Source organism: Marmota monax, unplaced genomic scaffold (assembly GCF_021218885.2).
Source record: "Marmota monax isolate L192 unplaced genomic scaffold, Marmota_monax_Labrador192_F-V1.1 WCK01_AAM20220418_F8-fsc00127, whole genome shotgun sequence".
Lineage (NCBI taxonomy): Eukaryota > Metazoa > Chordata > Mammalia > Rodentia > Sciuridae > Marmota > Marmota monax.
Window position 1 is genome coordinate 3,345,748 of NW_026692894.1, and position 17,159 is coordinate 3,362,906.

The 17,159-nt window shown below is 40.8% G+C and overlaps 1 protein-coding gene across 1 annotated transcript in view; it reads right to left on the bottom strand.

The window, feature by feature from the left end:
* Dnah8 (dynein axonemal heavy chain 8) overlaps nucleotides 1-17,159 on the bottom strand; it is a 295,657-nt gene that overhangs the window by 82,711 nt on the left and 195,787 nt on the right. Inside the window, exons 74-79 of the mRNA XM_046450645.2 lie at nucleotides 14,569-14,724; nucleotides 12,132-12,314; nucleotides 8,947-9,052; nucleotides 6,608-6,860; nucleotides 6,295-6,485; nucleotides 1,827-1,948 (exon numbers count right to left, since the gene is read on the bottom strand). Of these exons, the coding sequence (XP_046306601.2) occupies nucleotides 1,827-1,948; nucleotides 6,295-6,485; nucleotides 6,608-6,860; nucleotides 8,947-9,052; nucleotides 12,132-12,314; nucleotides 14,569-14,724 (1,011 nt within the window). The remainder of the gene's footprint in view (nucleotides 1-1,826; nucleotides 1,949-6,294; nucleotides 6,486-6,607; nucleotides 6,861-8,946; nucleotides 9,053-12,131; nucleotides 12,315-14,568; nucleotides 14,725-17,159) is intronic.

The following is a 17,159-nucleotide window of genomic DNA, read 5'->3' on the forward strand; positions in this document are numbered from 1 at the left end:
TGCTGCTCGCCAGGCCCCATGCACAGACATCCATGGTACCTCCGCAGCTCACAGAGGCCCAGGAGAAGCAGGCACACAAGAGAGCAGATGGCTGCTCTCAGCTTACTGGCCTTCCACCTGCAGGGGGCTGCAGCAGGGATGGGCAATGGGATGATGTCCTGCTCTGGCCAACTTCCTGTCCCTCCAGGTGTTAAGCAGCTTGGCCTAGCATGGCAAAGCCAGGGCAGCTGCTGTTTGAGGTTATTTTTGCTTCAGTTCCTGACACCTACATCTACTCAGTAAGGAACTTCTAATCCTTCCATTCCCTCGCACAGAGAGGCCAGACGACTGATAGACGCCTGGCGGCAGCTCCCATAAAATTCCCGTGACCTTCCTAGGAATGGCCACTTCCTCACTTCTGACCATTGACGGCATGACAGGAGTGGGAGAGAAATAACTCATGAGGGCCTGGGAAGAGCATGAGGTCAAGGGGTATCTGCTGGCTATGTGACCTTGGTGAGAGCTTAACCTCTCTAAGTTCAGTCTTTTCATCTAGAAAGCAGGGCCAATAACACCTCCTTATAGGGTTGTTGCAAAGTACCCAATCCATAGTGAGCAGTAATGGCTACCAGAATCTACACCATGGAGGTACTTTACATGTAACTGGGAGAGGCAGGCAGTAGTATCCTTCCAGCCATATAATCTGTTGGCCGAGGGCACTGATACTGAGTGCATTTGCTAGGGATGCTTGAAGATCTTGTTTATTCAGTCTCTGAGTAGATCCAACCTTTCCCCAACCCCACTCCAAGAATCTGTCCACCGCTGACAGTTGTGGATAGGGTAGCACAGTGCACAGGGATCAACGATCGCAGAAGGAGTTTCTGCCAGTCTGCGATCCGGTAAGGATCTTTTGTCAGTCACGTGCAATCACAGAAAAGAGACAACTAACTACCAGCTGGACACTGGGAAACTGCAGGTACCATCAGTGACTGGCAGTTACAACCAATGACCCCAGAAATAAACAACTATCTTTATTCTAAGTTGCACAATTGCTTTCCAGTGATAGTCAAATCAACAACAAATCCACAATAACCAATAAATAGATATCTTCAAATATGAAAAACTGGTAAATTGGTACCAGATTCACATTTTCATCATTAAAATGATTAAAAAGGAGCCCACCTCTTAATTTATCTCAAACTCAAACCTACACCAATTATTCAATCATAGGCAGAAGTAAAAAATGCAAAAAAAAATCAATTCTACAATGACAGGGTCTACTCACTGATCTGCTTATAATAGCAACTAAAGCAGACACATAAAAACAACCCATGTTACTGCTTGTAATCCCAGTGGCTTGGGAGGCTGAGACAAGGAGGATCACAAGTTCAAAGCCAGCCTCAGAAACTGAGTGAGGCCCTAAGCAACTCAATGAGACCCTGTCTCTAAATAAAATTCAAAAAAGAGCTGTGGATGTGGTTCACTGGTTAAGTACCTCTGAGTTCAATCTCTGGTACCAAAAAATAAGAAAGAAAGAAAGAAAGAGAGAGAGAGAGAGAGAGAGAGAGAGAGAGAGAGAGAGAGAGAGAGAAGGGAGGGAGGGAGGGAGGGAGGGAGGAAACACAACACATGCCCACTGCACAGGAAGAAAGATGGTTCCCTGCACCCGTAAAAAGGCCACTCTGAGGTCCATCTGTCCAAACTGCCCCCTCCCAGTCACAGCACCTCAAGCCCACGCTGTTGTTTGACTCCTGCGGGTGAAGGAACTGTCATCAGGAGGACTCAGTTAAGATGGCCTGTATGCATTTGGATTTACAAACCTGTACTTTTCACCAGCCCCTTGTTACCTGGTTCATAATTTCTGCAAATTGCGGAAGTTTACTCAGCTCTACGAGATTTAGCCACGTCATGTCCAGGATCCAGCGAAACGGTTTTGGGGGGCAGGCTTTCAGGTCCAGAGCTGCACCCCCTGGGGGGAAACGTCAGACAGCATGAATCAGGCGAGCTCGTACTTCATTTTTAGACATTTATTTTCCAAATAATAAAAGTGAGATAACCATATTACATAAAATATGGGAAAATTGGCAAATAATCATATTACGGAAAATGTGGTTATCTTTTTTGGGTACATTTCCCTGAAGTCTCAGTGCTTTATTTACTGATTTATAGTATCTTATAAAATATGACAGCAACACTTTGTCATTTTTCCCGGCAAAGAATTTTTCTCAGGTGGTCACGGGTATTTTCCTCTTTGTCCACTTTTTCTTTTTTACAACCAAATTTCTATATTGATGAATTGGTGGATCTTTTCATGTGTGATTTTTACAGATCATTTCTTAGTCAATCATCACTCCTCCAGAATATCAATATTCAACACTATTTCTTACCGAGTTAAACAGTTGATTAAAGAGGAAGAGAAAGAGGGAAACAGGGAGGGAGGGGGGTAAAAGAGAACCTCATACATCTTGGGATTGTTTTAGAGGGTAAGTGGTGTTCAAATAACTTATTCAACAAATATTTATTAAGCCCCCCCCCCCGCCCCCGTGCATCTGCATGACCCAGGCACCAAGGACACGGTGGGCAAAACCAGACAAGGTCCCTGTTGTCATGGAGTTTGGAGGCTAGCGGAGGATCTGGGTTATGGTATCAGATTATATTTTGAAGCAAATCACAAGTCAAATGTCCATACCTAAGGTAGTCATTTTCCAACCAGATACATGATTATAATTTTAAAAGTCCCTATTAAATGTCTCTAGTAATATCACATCATAACTCTAGCTCCAATGTTAAGTTAATTCAGATGAACGCACAACAGTGTTTCTGGAATTTTAAATCCAGTGGTCCTCCTTAAAATCCCAGCAAATCCTTCCACTTCACATATCAACCCCTGGGCCAAAAGGTGGTGGGGGGACTACTGATCTTTGCTCTTTTTGCTTAGCATCTTCCTGAGAAGATATATGAACTCTAGACCCCTTTGCTCTACCACAGAGGACTTGGGGATCAGCGGCTCTGAGGGCCACAACACCTTTAGAACAAGAGGTGACCCTTCTTCTCACTGTTCCACCCCCCTGCAGAGGGGAAAGACCAAGTTCTGTTCCAGTGTGAGAGTCACTTATGGGAGAAGCAACCCTCAGAGAGCGGCCCCTGCAGTCTTCACAGTTCCCACGTCTCTAACTCAGAGACACACACCTCTTTTTCTTCTCAGTGGTTTCCAAGAAATACTTTCATGTGACTACGCACTTTAGGGACATCAGAAGAAGCCAACTAAACTGCCGGGCATTTTTAAACATATCATGTATCTGAACCAACCCAGAATGATGACAGCCCACCCTGCTCTCCCAGATATCCCAGCTCTGTCACTGACTGGCTGCTTACGTTTGGGCAAGGGACTCCGTCTCTCTAGATTGCCTCATCAGATGGATGTCCTAATAGAATCCCCCAGATGAACTGCTGTGAGATTAAATAATGTGTGTAGCAGATGTAGAACAACCTCAGCTCAGTGGCTGTTTTGACATTAATTCATATTCTCTGCCCCCCTCTTTGGGAAGTCCAGGTCCAGTCCCACCTGGTAGGCAAAAGCAGCTCCCCGCAGCTCCCCAAGGTCTTTTTATTAATAGTCTATGACAAAAGAGAGACAGTATCTTTCTAAAATAAGCAGTCCTGGAAAATGGATATATCAGTTGCTCTGTAATGCAGGATTGCCTCTGGAAGCCATTTCATTTTTCAAAGCTCTGATATTCTCAGTTGCAAAAGAAAGTCAAAGGCACCTTACAAATATTGGAGAAAACAGGAAGTAATGGATACCTAAGGACGGTCACTCTTGGGAAATCAAATGTTGCTGCCAAGATAAACAACTGTTTTCCCCCTTAAGTATTGTGTTCATAACATTTTTTTTAAAAAATAAGTCTATGATCTAAGGGCCATATTTTAAAAATTTTTTAGAAACTGAACCATATCATCTTTTAAGAAACAATTCAATCAAAATGTAAGCCAGTTCAAAACTAAAACTACAATAAACTCGTTTTGTCTATGAAACAACACACTCTTTTTACAGCTGAGATGATTGTACTTCTGTCAATCAACCTATCATACAATTTCAAATTAATCTTCCTAAAGCACTGCTCTGTTCAGGCTACATCCCTGCTCATAAAACAATCGATGGCTCCCTATTGCCAACTAAATGAAATCCAAATTCTTCTTACAGGCTCTTCTGGTCCTGTACAATCCAGTTCTGACACTCCAGTTTTTATGAAATAAAGTCATAAATATGCTCCAACCCCAATGTAGGTGTGCAGTCTTCTTTATTTTTCTGTAGCAAATCTAATCCTCCTGAGGAACTCTGACCCTCCTGTGTTGCCCTGTTTCTCAATCTTCTGATTTCCCACCCTCTTTCAAAGAGCCCAGATCTTTCTGGGTAATAGCTCTGGTCTAGCTGGGTTTGCTTGGTGGGGGAGGGGTGGCAGGGTGGGATCTCATCTTGGTTTGGGGGATACCTCAGATCTGCATGTTGCCCCCTCATCTCCATGTGTCTGGGTCACAGGCTGGGTTCCTGTACAAGATCCTCTGATTGCAACTAATCCTGTCTGCCAAGCCCCAGCCTCGACCTGTCTCCAGTTAGACATTCCCTTGCCCTGCAGCACCCTTGACCTCTCTCTCCCAGCTCTCAGACACAGCCACTTTCCATTTCACCTCCACGATCTCTCATACGCATTCCTTCCTTTATATTCTCATGGCCTTTCTCCTGGGCAGGAATGCACATCCTATGATTGGGGAGATTGGGGAGACTCCAGTCAGGCGTCTGACCAACTCACCTCCTTAAGGGACAGTCACATCCCAGTCCACAAGGGCCCTGCTTCTTACTAGGTCCACAGGATCCTTTCCACAGTAAGCCACCAATGTACCCGTCGAGTCCTATTTCCCGCCATCCACAGGGCATTTCAACAAAACCAGGCTGTTTCAACAGCGCTGCTCTGTCTCAGTATGGGGAGTTATCCTCATTTCTGCCTCTCCTGAATTCAGGATCCCTCTCAAATGCCACTTTGTTTTTTGAGGGTAAGGGTAGCCAGAAAATGATATGCCAAATTATATTTAAAGAGCCAAAAACACAAGAAAAAGATTGGAACATGTTTATCATCAATCAAATAATCCCCAGATCATTGTAGAGGTAGACTTTTTGTTCACAAAGCCTTTTTTTTTTTAATAACACAAACCACATGCAATCTTTTCCTCCTTTTTGATTGAACACCTTGTTTTTGTTTCTTAGCTCTATTACTTAAGTTGTTCTGCTTTATTTTAGAGGTTTTTTTGTTTTTTTTATTTTTGGTACTGGGAATTGAACCCAGGAGTGCTTAACCACTGAGCCACATCCCCAACCCTTTTATTTTTTATTTTGAGACTAAGTTACCTAGGGTCTCAATAAGTTGCTGAGGCTGGCTTTGAACTTGTGTTCATCCTGTCTCAGCCCCCAGCCACTGGGATTATAGGCGTGCACCACTGTGCCTGGCCATTAGAGTTATTTTTCTAAAACTAACTTTATCCCCATTATGAGTCTATGATTTATTTTAAAACAAGGTCTGGCTTATGCTTGTGTCTCCAATAGCAGCATGACAGGTTTATATAGGAAGTGCTCAGTAAATACTTGTTCAACTGAATTCAACTGAAAATATCATTTTTCTTTTTGGTACCAGGGGTTGAACTCAGGGGCACTCAACCACTGAGGCATATCCCCAGCCCTATTTTGTATTTTATTTAGAGACAGGGTCCCACTGAGTTGCTAAGCACCTCGCTTTGCTGAGGCTGGCTTTGAACTTGCAATCCTCCTGTCTCAGCCTCCCAAGCAGCTGAGATTACAGATGTGTACCCCTGCATCCAGCTGAAAATAACATTCCTTTGTCTTCTTAATTATACCTTTTAATATAGAGATAAGCAATGAACAAGATGAATGTAAAAAATGGAATACAAATATGCCTTTTTATGGCCTGAAAAATAATGATACTCCTTGGCTGAGGGATTTGCTCTCTTGCTCTAGAAAACTCACCACCAGCATGTCTTTCAATCTATTCTCCTAAGCATGGACAACAATGAACAGACTGGACATGATTATATATCTAAAATCCACAGGGTTAGCACAGACCTGAATCTCAAAGTAACCAGAGAAAAATTAATGGCAATCAGATAAAAAAAGACATTAAAAAAAAGAACATCACTTCCATTACGACCCAATTTCCCTTCCATATCACAGAAATGGGTTTAGGGAATATCAAAGAACACATCAAAAGCAATACTTTTTACCCATCCGCATTACAAACACTTTACCTTTAATGAGAGCCTGAAACTCTCTGTGCTTAACTGTTCCTCTCTGAAGATCAATTTTTAAGGTCATGAGGAGTACAAAGAGGAATTTGTGGTTTTCGTACAGGCCTCTGACGGAGTATGTAAAAACTTCGTATGTCAGGTACTCGATAATGTTGGTGATCCTCTTTTGAGGGAGTGGCGACTTCTCAGACCTGCAGTCCATTTCAAAAAATCAAAGAGGCAAAAATCAATTGCTGAAAGCAAAGAAATACAGATACAAAGAAATTGAAGTTACAGCTTTGGAGCCACTGGGGAAAAGGTGGAGAAGACTGACCTGGCCATGGACTGGTCAAAGAGCTTCAAGAACTGGGCCAGCGACGTCTGGTACATGATGTTGACCATGCTCATCTCCGTGATGAGGAAGTAGAGGATGCTGCCTCGGGTGGCCGCGGCCCAGAACTCCTCCTGCGCCGTGTTGATCTTGATCTCGGTTTCCGCAGCCACGTGCAGCTTTTCACTCACTTCAGCTGCTGTCTGCTTGGTGGTTCGGAGGACACCAATGAGAGATTCATCATCTACCAAGGAACCTAAAAGTCAAAGGAGGTAAACTGTAGATATGAGTTGGAGCAGCTTCCAAGCAAGAGGCGTCGCTTCTGAAATCCCACTGCTCATTTCCACCTGGATTTCTCCAAAGTCCACAGGGTCCCAGGGGAGTAGAATCTTTAAGACGCCAAAATGTCAATTACCACCTGATGCCAGAGACGTGCCAAAGGCCTGTCCTGTACCCGGCTTACAAATCTGCAAAAGGCTAAAGACCCATTTGATAGGTTTTCAAATGTCTGAAGACAATAATGGCATCTCCAGGGATTTTAGCCATTCCCTATGTGACATGCTTTCCCTCCATCTGGGTGGCTTTTCACCAAGTGTCCCCAGAGTGTCTGTCCCACTTGTCTTGGGGTGTGAGCTGGGCAAAAGCTTGGTGTTACAGTTTGGATGTGAGGTGTCCCCCAAAAGCTCACGAGTGAGACAATGCAAGAAGGCTTGGACAAGACATGACTGGGTCACAGCCTTAACCTAATCAGTGGGTTAATTCCCTGATGGGATTAACTGGGTAATAACTGGAGGCAGGTGGGGTGTGGCTGGAGGAGGTGGTTTACTGGGGGGCATGGCTTTGGGGTATATATTTTATATCTAGTGAGGGGAGACTCTCTCTGCTTTATGATCACCATGTGAGCTGCTTCCCTCCACTACACTCTGCCATGATGTCCTGCCTCACCTCAAGCCCCAAGGAATGGAGCCCACTGTCTGTGGATTGAGACCTCTGAAACCTTGAGCCCCCAAATAAACTTTTCCTCCTAAAATTGTTCTGGTCCGATCTTTTAGTCACAGCAGCCAAATAGCTGACTGAGACTCGTGGCAAGCTGACAGGTGAGCAGCACCCTCTCACCTCCCCCGGTTGAGCAGAACCATCATTGTTACTGAGAACTCTGGTTCCTCTACATCTACAAGAAGAGACTGGGGGACAGTAGAAGTGTCTCGCCAGGAAGAGAAACCCTAATTTTATTTTTAGCTTCCCCTTCAACGTTGTTTTTAATAGAAATAACACGTGCTCGTGACCATGAGTTCAGTTTTAAGCTATGGAAAGATTCTTTGGATGTGCTCAACTCTTGGCCGGTACACAGGGCAGCGCTTGGGCCTGTCCTGGATTCTGGGAGGCAGGCGGGCACTGCAGACGTGCTGAGTTCCTCTGGCAGACAGGCCACATCTCAAGTGGAAATCCACACTTGGTTAATCTCACAGCAAAGACATCTGGATCTGGCACACTCTTCGCAGGACCAGGGAGCCACCTTTGGCTCTCCTTGCTAACACTTACCAAGAGACCAGCGACTTCACCAGCAGAAGCAGTGCCATGAAGGCAGATAGAAAGACTTTCCACTAAGCTCATCCTAAAGGTTAGGTTTGGGAAGTTAGGGGGTTTTTTGTTTTTTAATTTTAATTCAGGAATTAAAGTGATATTGGGAAGGATTCTTTATCAGACTGCTAAAAAATGGGGGAATTCAGGTTGTTGTGATTTGCCTACACAGAACTATATGATGTTTGTTGATTTCACTTTATTTGGATACAATTTTTCTTTTACTATATTGAACAGGGAGTACATCCTCAAATTGGGGTATGGTATGATGACTCTGACTGCCCAGAGGAGACCCTACCCTTGACTTCCAAGTGCAAAGTCAAGGTGAGTTGAAAAGCTTGGTAGCCAAGCTCCTTGGACACAAATGACATGTGTCATAACCTGTTGGAGCACTGCATTTTAAGACCAAATGAAAGAGTCAGTCTGAAAAAAAAAAATAGATTAGCACATTAGTTTCTTTTGGGCAAGCAAATTAGCCTATTATGAGTTACCCAGCTCCACTGGGAGCCCTTATTTTTCTCAGGAGAGAGCAATTACATCAAGAAAACTGTGTTATTCCCAGATGCGCAGTCTCTAGTTGCTAATTCAAAAATCAGATTCTCTGCAGTCCTTCTTTAACATCTAGCTAGAAACCGCCTGGCTTGTTTTTGTATTGGTAACTCAACTTTTTCCTAATGTGTGCAATCATGAGAGCATTGAAGTGTATAAAAGAAATCCTCACTTAGGGTTTGTTATTTGATTACTTCTTAATAACACAATACCTTTTGTAGTACTTAATTTATAGAGGAGGTTATCTTCAAGTTCTTTCATCTTTTGATTATTAAAAGTAACGTCCTCCAAAAGTTTAACCCTCTCAGACTCTAGCTCCTGTTATTAAAAAACAAAAAGATATCATCAGAACTGAAATTCCCAGTGATCATGGCAAATTCAACATATTAGTTTTTTGTTATTAATTTAAAATGTTTCAACCAAACTGCCTTTTGAAGGACAGAAGAAATTACTATCATTAGTCAAATCCGTCTGTATTTTGTTTCTCTGGATAATTTTTTTAAACTATGCCCACTAGCATTCAGATTCCACAGCCCTTAGACTGGCATGCAGGAGATAAGGGCTAAAACAATTTTACCCAATTACCCCCAGCCTCCTTGCCAGCTCGGTTTATTAACAGAATGTCCCATTCTCTTGGACCTGTTCCCACACTGCATCTGTGAGAAATGCTCATTTTATTTGCAGGAAGAAGAGGTAGAAACAAAGAGGCATTAATATCAAGAAACCACGGGGCTACTGAGGTCAAATATGAATTCTCAGCTTGAGATCTGACTACAGGCACACAGGACCTGACGTCGCACACTCAGCTGCCGACACAAATCCGTTTTCCATTGTATTTGCATCTCCTTCTACCAAAGGGATTACAGCGGTGTTGGAAGGTATCTTTTTCCTACATAAATAATATAACTTAGAAATTATATTTTGGAAAAATGTCAAACTTTTAGAAGTTTGCAAGACTAGTACAACAAATTCTCATATATCCTTTACCTAGAGTCACCAAAATGACTCTAGGTAAAGGGTATATGTTGTTGGCTTTTCGCTCTGTCTATAAATCATATTGTTGTTGTTGTTGTTGTTGTTATTATTATTATTATTGTATCTTCTTGCTCATGTCATAACTCTTTGTTCCTAAAGATTTCAGCAAATCTCCTGAGAGCCAGGACAGTCTCTTACATAACCATAGCCCAGCATTAAAATCCAGGGAATATAACACTGATACATACTCCTAGTAAATACAGACTCTAAATTGAAACCATCTCAGTAATATCCTTCATGGCAATTTTTTTGTTTTGTTTTGTTTTTGTTTGTTTGTTCTTTCCTGCACTGTTTTAAACTACTTAAGAACATTTCTGGAAAAACTGCTTTGGAAATTCTACCACTTTCAGAAAGTCTTCCTGCACCAACCAGTCAATCAAAGGCCACGGCACAGCATCGATCTGTACATCTGTTATGGCCTGTGGCACAGTTTGCCTTTGAGGTTATTTTCCTCCAGAGTCTGTGCATCTACGAGGCAGGAACTGTCCGCACTCTTCCCATTAATTTTTGTGTTCTTGACAGCACTTATCGTGAATCTTTGCAGAGAAGGGACTCAACCCAATAGATATTTGTCAAATCGAGAGGCACTGAATTTAGTTTAACTCCTTTATTTTACCTCTGGGGAAGCTGAGAACCCAGAAATATGATATCATCCCAATATCACACACATGGCTAGTTACTGGAGGAGAAAGGGCTGATACCCTTATCTTCCATAACCAAGACAAGGGTCACTGCCACCATTCTAGCAGGATTGTGGCTTTCCTTGGGGTGATGAGAGTATGGCTGCATTTGCAGGGGACTAATGAATCACTTTCATTCAAACAGTCCTCCCCATGTGGCAGTGTATGAACATGTGGACAAAACAAAATCACATTAGCTTCCTTTTCAGTATGGTACAGAAAAACAGGTGCTACTGCATAGTGGACACTTGCTTCCCTGGGAGGCCTGGCAGGGTGGAAAGTGTATGTGCTGTTATAGGCTTAGTCCCTTATTCTCTCTGACTTCCATTTGTTCATCTGTGCAACTGATGTATCAGAGCAGGCTTGCTGGGGGTTGGCTGTCCTGCTCAGGATGCCCTCACTGTGCCGTGCTCTCCGCAAGGTTGGTGTGCACATCTTAGAATGGCTCTTGAAGAGGAAGCTAAGGCCTATAAGGAGTGGGGACCTTTAGACAGTGCAACCTCATGGGGGAGCTGGGCTAGAGTGAAATCATCTCAAAATAGTCCAACAGCCCCAGTGAGACCATGGAGGACTCCTTTCCGACAGCGGTTCTGAGAGGCAATTCAAGCAGTGAATTGGAGGGTCGGGGCTCTCTGCCTGGCTATGGAGGAGACACAGATGCCTTTTGGACAGCACCAGCCCCTGGTGTCTTGGAAATGAAAGTCACACAGCTCTCACAGCTGGGACTGTGCCCTTCTCTCTCCCCTGGACTGGCCACCTTTCAATGGCTGGTCCCCAAGGTGAGCAGCCTCTATTAACCAGGTAGGACTTGACATCATTTTACTCAAGAAGAAGAGTTGGCGTCATTTCTCTTTCCACTTCTGGTTGTGTGGCCTGTGTTCCTCTCTTCCCTCTTCCCCAGGCCCTGCCATCCTCTCCTCTCGTTCTTTTTCTCACCTTCCCATTTTATGTCTCTCTGCTGTTATTATTCCTAACCTTGTCTTTTCCTTGGATCTTGAATACCAAAATTAATTATACTGAAGCAAATAGAAACTTTCTCATGTTTTATGCAAATATATTCAATATATGCAAATATATTTTGTGCAAATATTTTATGCATAAAATTTAATGTTTTCTGAGCATTATCTTAATAATTGGTTTAATCTTGTTTCTGTCTCTTAAAAAATCTTCTAATCCTAAGTTGTTCTTTGCTTCATTAGAACCCTCAGCCATACTTAATATCTCTGCTTTTGTGTAAATTTCATTTAATTAAAATAAAGGTATGGCTCCTTATATCATTAAATAATGGAGACCATAGTAATTCAAACTATCACAGTGGTATTTAGCAAGCCAGAGCAATAGGGCAATTTATTTTTCTCCAGGATTATGGTTTTCAGTAAATTTTTCATGTGAAATCAGGACAATCCATAAGGCTACAGATACGTAAGTCAATATACTCAAAGGTTTCCAATCAGAGATTTGTGTGTGTGTATGTGTGTGTGTGTGTGTGTATGTGGTTGGTGTTAAAGAAGAAATGAGTTACAGGATTTCTTCATAGAAATTGACACTGCCAAAGAAATATTTCTTCATGTTAACAAGGGTAAATATGGTTGTCTTCCATATATTTAGTAATTTCTCAAAAGATTTTAAGCATTTATTATAATTTATTATAAGTAGAAGTTCTTTCCCTTGAGTGTGATTACCTGTTTCTCGGTTAGAATTACTCTCCTCAATAACTGATTCTCCAGTCCTTTCATGGTAACAGTGAAGTCAATCACTGATGTTTTAGCGTTGATCTCGGGGGTAAAGGCAGGGTTTGGTAATTTCGTGGTAATATACAGTTTGAATGAATCCATGACATCACACTCCTTATCACCCACTTTCACCTATATATATTCAAATATAAAAATAAGAACAGTTTAAGAGCAGGACAAGAGATTTGGGGTCAATTTAGGAAAGACTTTAGCAAAGATCAGGATTGTACAACTGGAATGAATTACGAAAGGAAGATGTGAAATTTTAATCACTGTTCTTAAATAATAAAGCCTATTCCATTTAGAACAATTTAGATCTGTGGACCTTCCTGAAGATACTTTAGCCATAATACCAGGCAAATGAGAAATTTATCCAAAACAAATGGTGGGTAAAGGAAAACTCAGATGCATCTAGGATTTGACTTGACATTTTCAGTATTTATTACTCTCATCAATTGTTCAAAGTACAGGAGATGCTATTTTCCCCCTGGCTGAGGAAATTATTTCCTACTATGGAACTTTGCTATATTCATCCAAAGTATTACTTCTTTTTGCATTCTATACTCATATCTCAAGAATATTTGACAATAGAAAGTTAACATAATGTGCAAAGGAAAAATGCCAACTCTTTTTTTCCAGAAAGAAAACATTTATCTTAAGTACTACTATTTGCAGTGTATTGAAAAACAACTGGGTTTTGCTATATAAAAAAATCAAGTGGATATTGGTACCATTTTTAAATGTCTTAAGTTTCAATTAATCCTCATCCTGCATATGATGGAAAACATTCTTAAGGCCACCATCACATCCTCAGGTTACCCTACCTTCAATACTGCAAATAAGAATCTAGGGTCTTTAAAAAGATCTTCAGGAATGGAGATTCTAAATCCTCCTTTGGCATGTTAAAAGAGGCATATGAAATAAATCAGATACAGAAAGACAATTACAGTGTGATTTCATCTATATGTGGAATCTAAACAAATCTGAATTCTTAGAAGTAGAGAATCCAACACTGGTTACCTGGGGCTGGAGGTAGGAAGGGAAGGTGTTAGTCAAAGGGTACAACTTTCATTTGTAAGATGAACAAGTTCTGGATATCTAAGAGACAGCATTCGTGGTGATGAGTGTGTTAATTAATTTGATTATGATAATCATTACATAATGTATAGGTATATCAAAATATCACATTGTACATTTTGAATATATAAGATCTTTATTTTATTTGTCAATTAAATTTTTTTAAATGCAGTTCAAAATTGTGGATGAGTCCACAATAGCCAAGTGAATCACTAAAGTTTTATTCTTAGCTCCTTTATCTGGAAAAGAGAAATTCTATTTCTTAATCTCATAGGAGATGATGCTAAGTCTTCAGAACACTGAGTTTTATTCAATACACCCCATAAACTCTTGCAGGCTTAAGTATATATTGGATGCTCCATAAATTTTGCTGAATTAATTTTAAAAATATGGCATAGGAATGAATTCACATTATGAAGAAAAATTTTCTAAATAAATCTTTGTTTAATGAAAAAAATGCATTCTTTATGGTTCACTTATACTCAGGAAATAAAGTCATCCAAAGAGGAAAACACTCCACCAGAAATGTTGTTATTCATCAAGAAATAAAACCTACCCTAAAGGAAGAGAATGACGTCAATTAAAAAATAAACAGTTATATTGAAAACAATTCATGTTACCATCAACAATTGGGAACAGTATTCCATAGCTTCCAGCAAAGTCAATGAGTTTAGAAGAAAAGTTAATAAAAAGAAAAAAGAACTGAGCAATGTCCATAGGCTTTATGAAAATACTATTTTATCCAGGGAGGAGATTCAGATTTTCTTACATAAATATGCATATGGTTTGCAAAATCAGCTTTCTCAGAGTTGCTAAGAATACATGTAATTTTCCTATGCAACACTAGCACAATTATTAAAACCAGACAATGTGGTTCCCTAATGTTACTTTGTTTTATATACTATAAAAAAGGAATCAAAGCATCACATGGCACCCAATATTATATAGAGCTTTTATGTTTTTATGAGTTAAAAAATAAATTTAATTTTTTAAAAAGATCTACTTTAGCAATTTTGAAATGTGTAATACATTCTACCCCATATATACAATTATTATTTGTTAATTAGAAGTTAGGAAAAAAGAAATATAGAATAATAGCTATCACTGTGAAGGGAAAATAAAATAAGCACTTTATGCTTAAAAATAAAAAATAGATAAAAGGAAACACCAAATATCAGTTTGGAAATAATTTTTTTTCCAGCGTATCAAATACTATCACCTGGAAGAAATTGCTTTTACTGCTATGCTCAAAAAGATAAGTAGATGTCACCATTGTTCTTTTCTTTCATTCTCTTTTACAAAAGCTCACCTTAAAAGTGGTGCCAGATTTAATGAAATTCTTTTCTAAGACATTATCCAAGGCTGGATCCAGCTCTTCACGAATGTCCTCGATGAGAAGGGGTCGACCCAAGGAAAGGCTGTCCTCCAAGTGTGTGCGGAAATATTTATGATTCAGAGATGTCACCTAGAAGTGGAGTTCATTAGCCTGTGAATGTTACAAAGAATGTGCCCATTCCTACATGGAAACCAAGAGATTTGTTGGGCTGGTGACTAGGAATTTGAAGGACAGTACAGGAAGCCTGCTTCTAAAAATAAAAGAAAGAAGCAAAAATTAATTTTCAAAAATTGGCAAGTCATGACTTTGAAAAAGCCCTGCAGGTGTAACAAAGTCTCTCTGATCAAAAGAGGAGATTCATGTTACATTCCTCATGTGGCATGTCAGAGCTCTGCTCCTGACAGACAGAAAAGAAGAACTCAAGAAGTGATCTTTTCAAACTTGCGTAGTTATAATCACTACAGAAAAGCAAAGTAACTCCCATATTACTGACATGTATTTATCTTCTCAGGACTCCTTCAAAATGAATAAGTGATAAAAAATTAAACATAAGAACGTTAGAAATGTCATTGATGAAACCAACGTCCACCCACGTAGTTTTTCTCCTAGTGGGAAAGACTAGGATACTCTTCAAAAAGTCAACCTAAAAGACTACAAATTCACTTTCTCTATCCTTTGATTTTTTGAGTTCAAAGCCAGCCTTGGCAACTTAGCGAAGTCCTGAACAACTCAGTGAGAACCTATCACTTAAAAAAAAAAAAAAAAGTTTCCACTATCTTCCAATTGTGCCAAGCTGGGGACCAAGCTTTTAACATACAGGTCTTTGGGGGCCACTCCAGATCCAAAGTCTATAGCATCATCTCTGATAATTGGTTGCTAATTTACATTCTTGAGTTTTAACAGCAACTTGGGGCAGCAGCTCTGGTTAAATTCTCTTTTGTGCTCTCTCTTGATCTCTTCTCTCTCTCCATTCATTTCTCTGGGTCTATTGCTTTTGCCAATGTTGAATCCTTGCAGGATTCCTCATTTTCAGATCAATGTTTGTTTTTAGTTAAAAACAGACCCGCTGGGCTGGTTGATGCCTGCATCAGCTGCTTGGCTTTGAACTCTTGCTTCTGCTATGATCCCTCTCCTGCCTGTGAGGATTCCCCAGGGCTCCTCTGGATTCCCCTATCCTTACATTCTGTCCTCTCAGTTGAACTGTCCCCTTTATGCTACTGTAGGTGTGGACCCTAACACACAAGAAAGATCCACTGGGACAGGGAGTGGTTAGGAGAGCAGAGCTGACAGACATCAATTGCTATGAAAAAGAGAGGGGGGGAAGGTAGAAATGAGCAATGAAATAAGACTGCTTTTGTTCTGTTTTGATGAAAAAGGAAATAACATTTAAAAAAATCCTGCATGTAAAAGAAGTTGTTTCCCCCAATTGATAGTTTTCTTTATACAAATTATATGCTCTAAAGGTCTCACTATGCGTTGATTAAGGTAAATGAAGCTTAACAAAGAGCTGTTTTGTTTTGGTTTTTGGTTTTTGTACTGGGGATTGAACCCAGGGGCACTTAACCACTGAACTCCATCCCTAGCCCTTTTTATTTTTTATTTTGACCTCACTAAGTTGCTGAGGCTGACCTCAAACTTGCAATCCTCCTGCCTCAGCCTCTCAAATAAATGGGATTAGGGGTGCATCACTGAACCCAGCTAAACAAAGAACTTTAAACAAAACAAAATAAGGTTCCAATAAGACTAAATTCACTGTTGTCTTGTTCTATCTCCCAGGAGATAAACTCTATTTTTGCAATTTCCTTCCCAAAGATAATAATTTTCTAATAGTTTATTTAGGGTTATATTTAACCATCTTCAGTATCTTCACAAACTTGAAATAATATCTTGAAGTTCCAATTTTAAGTTTAATTCACTGGATTTTCTTGTATAGAGGCACTATGGATAGCCACTCCAGAGCCTGTGTCATCTGCACAAATAAGGTGGCCAATGAAGTCCTCATGGAGACACTTGGTGAAGTCAGAGCAGATCTGGAGGTGGCACTGAAAGTTATCTTGGCAAAGCTGCCAAGATGGAGGGCAGCACTGGACACAAAACATGCTATGTTTTTCATTTCTCTGTGTTTGGGCACGTGGTTATCCACATACTTAGTAACTTGTGTTTTCTGAATAAGGAAAACATGGTTAACCTGCTTACATCCCAGCAGGAGATGGTTGTTGAAATAAGTAACTCTCAGGCACACTTCTGTTACATCCACAAGATGGTCTGGGGGCCCAGTACATCAGCAAAAACATGACCCAAAGGCTACCAATGAATGTAAGGCTGGAGTAGAGAGACCAAGCTATGATCAGGAAACGCAGTGGCATTCACAGCCAAATAACACTGGGGCACCATTTGAGCTAAAGATAATAAGACGAGCAGCGAGATCAGCATCCAGGGGAGTGAAGGGCAGTGGAGCCAAGGACTATTACAACTGGACCCAGGAAACTAGGTGCAGGGTTATGCAGGTGAACCCTGTAGGTCCACTCCTGGGAACGTGGTTCCCACAAAGCTCTGTGGAAACA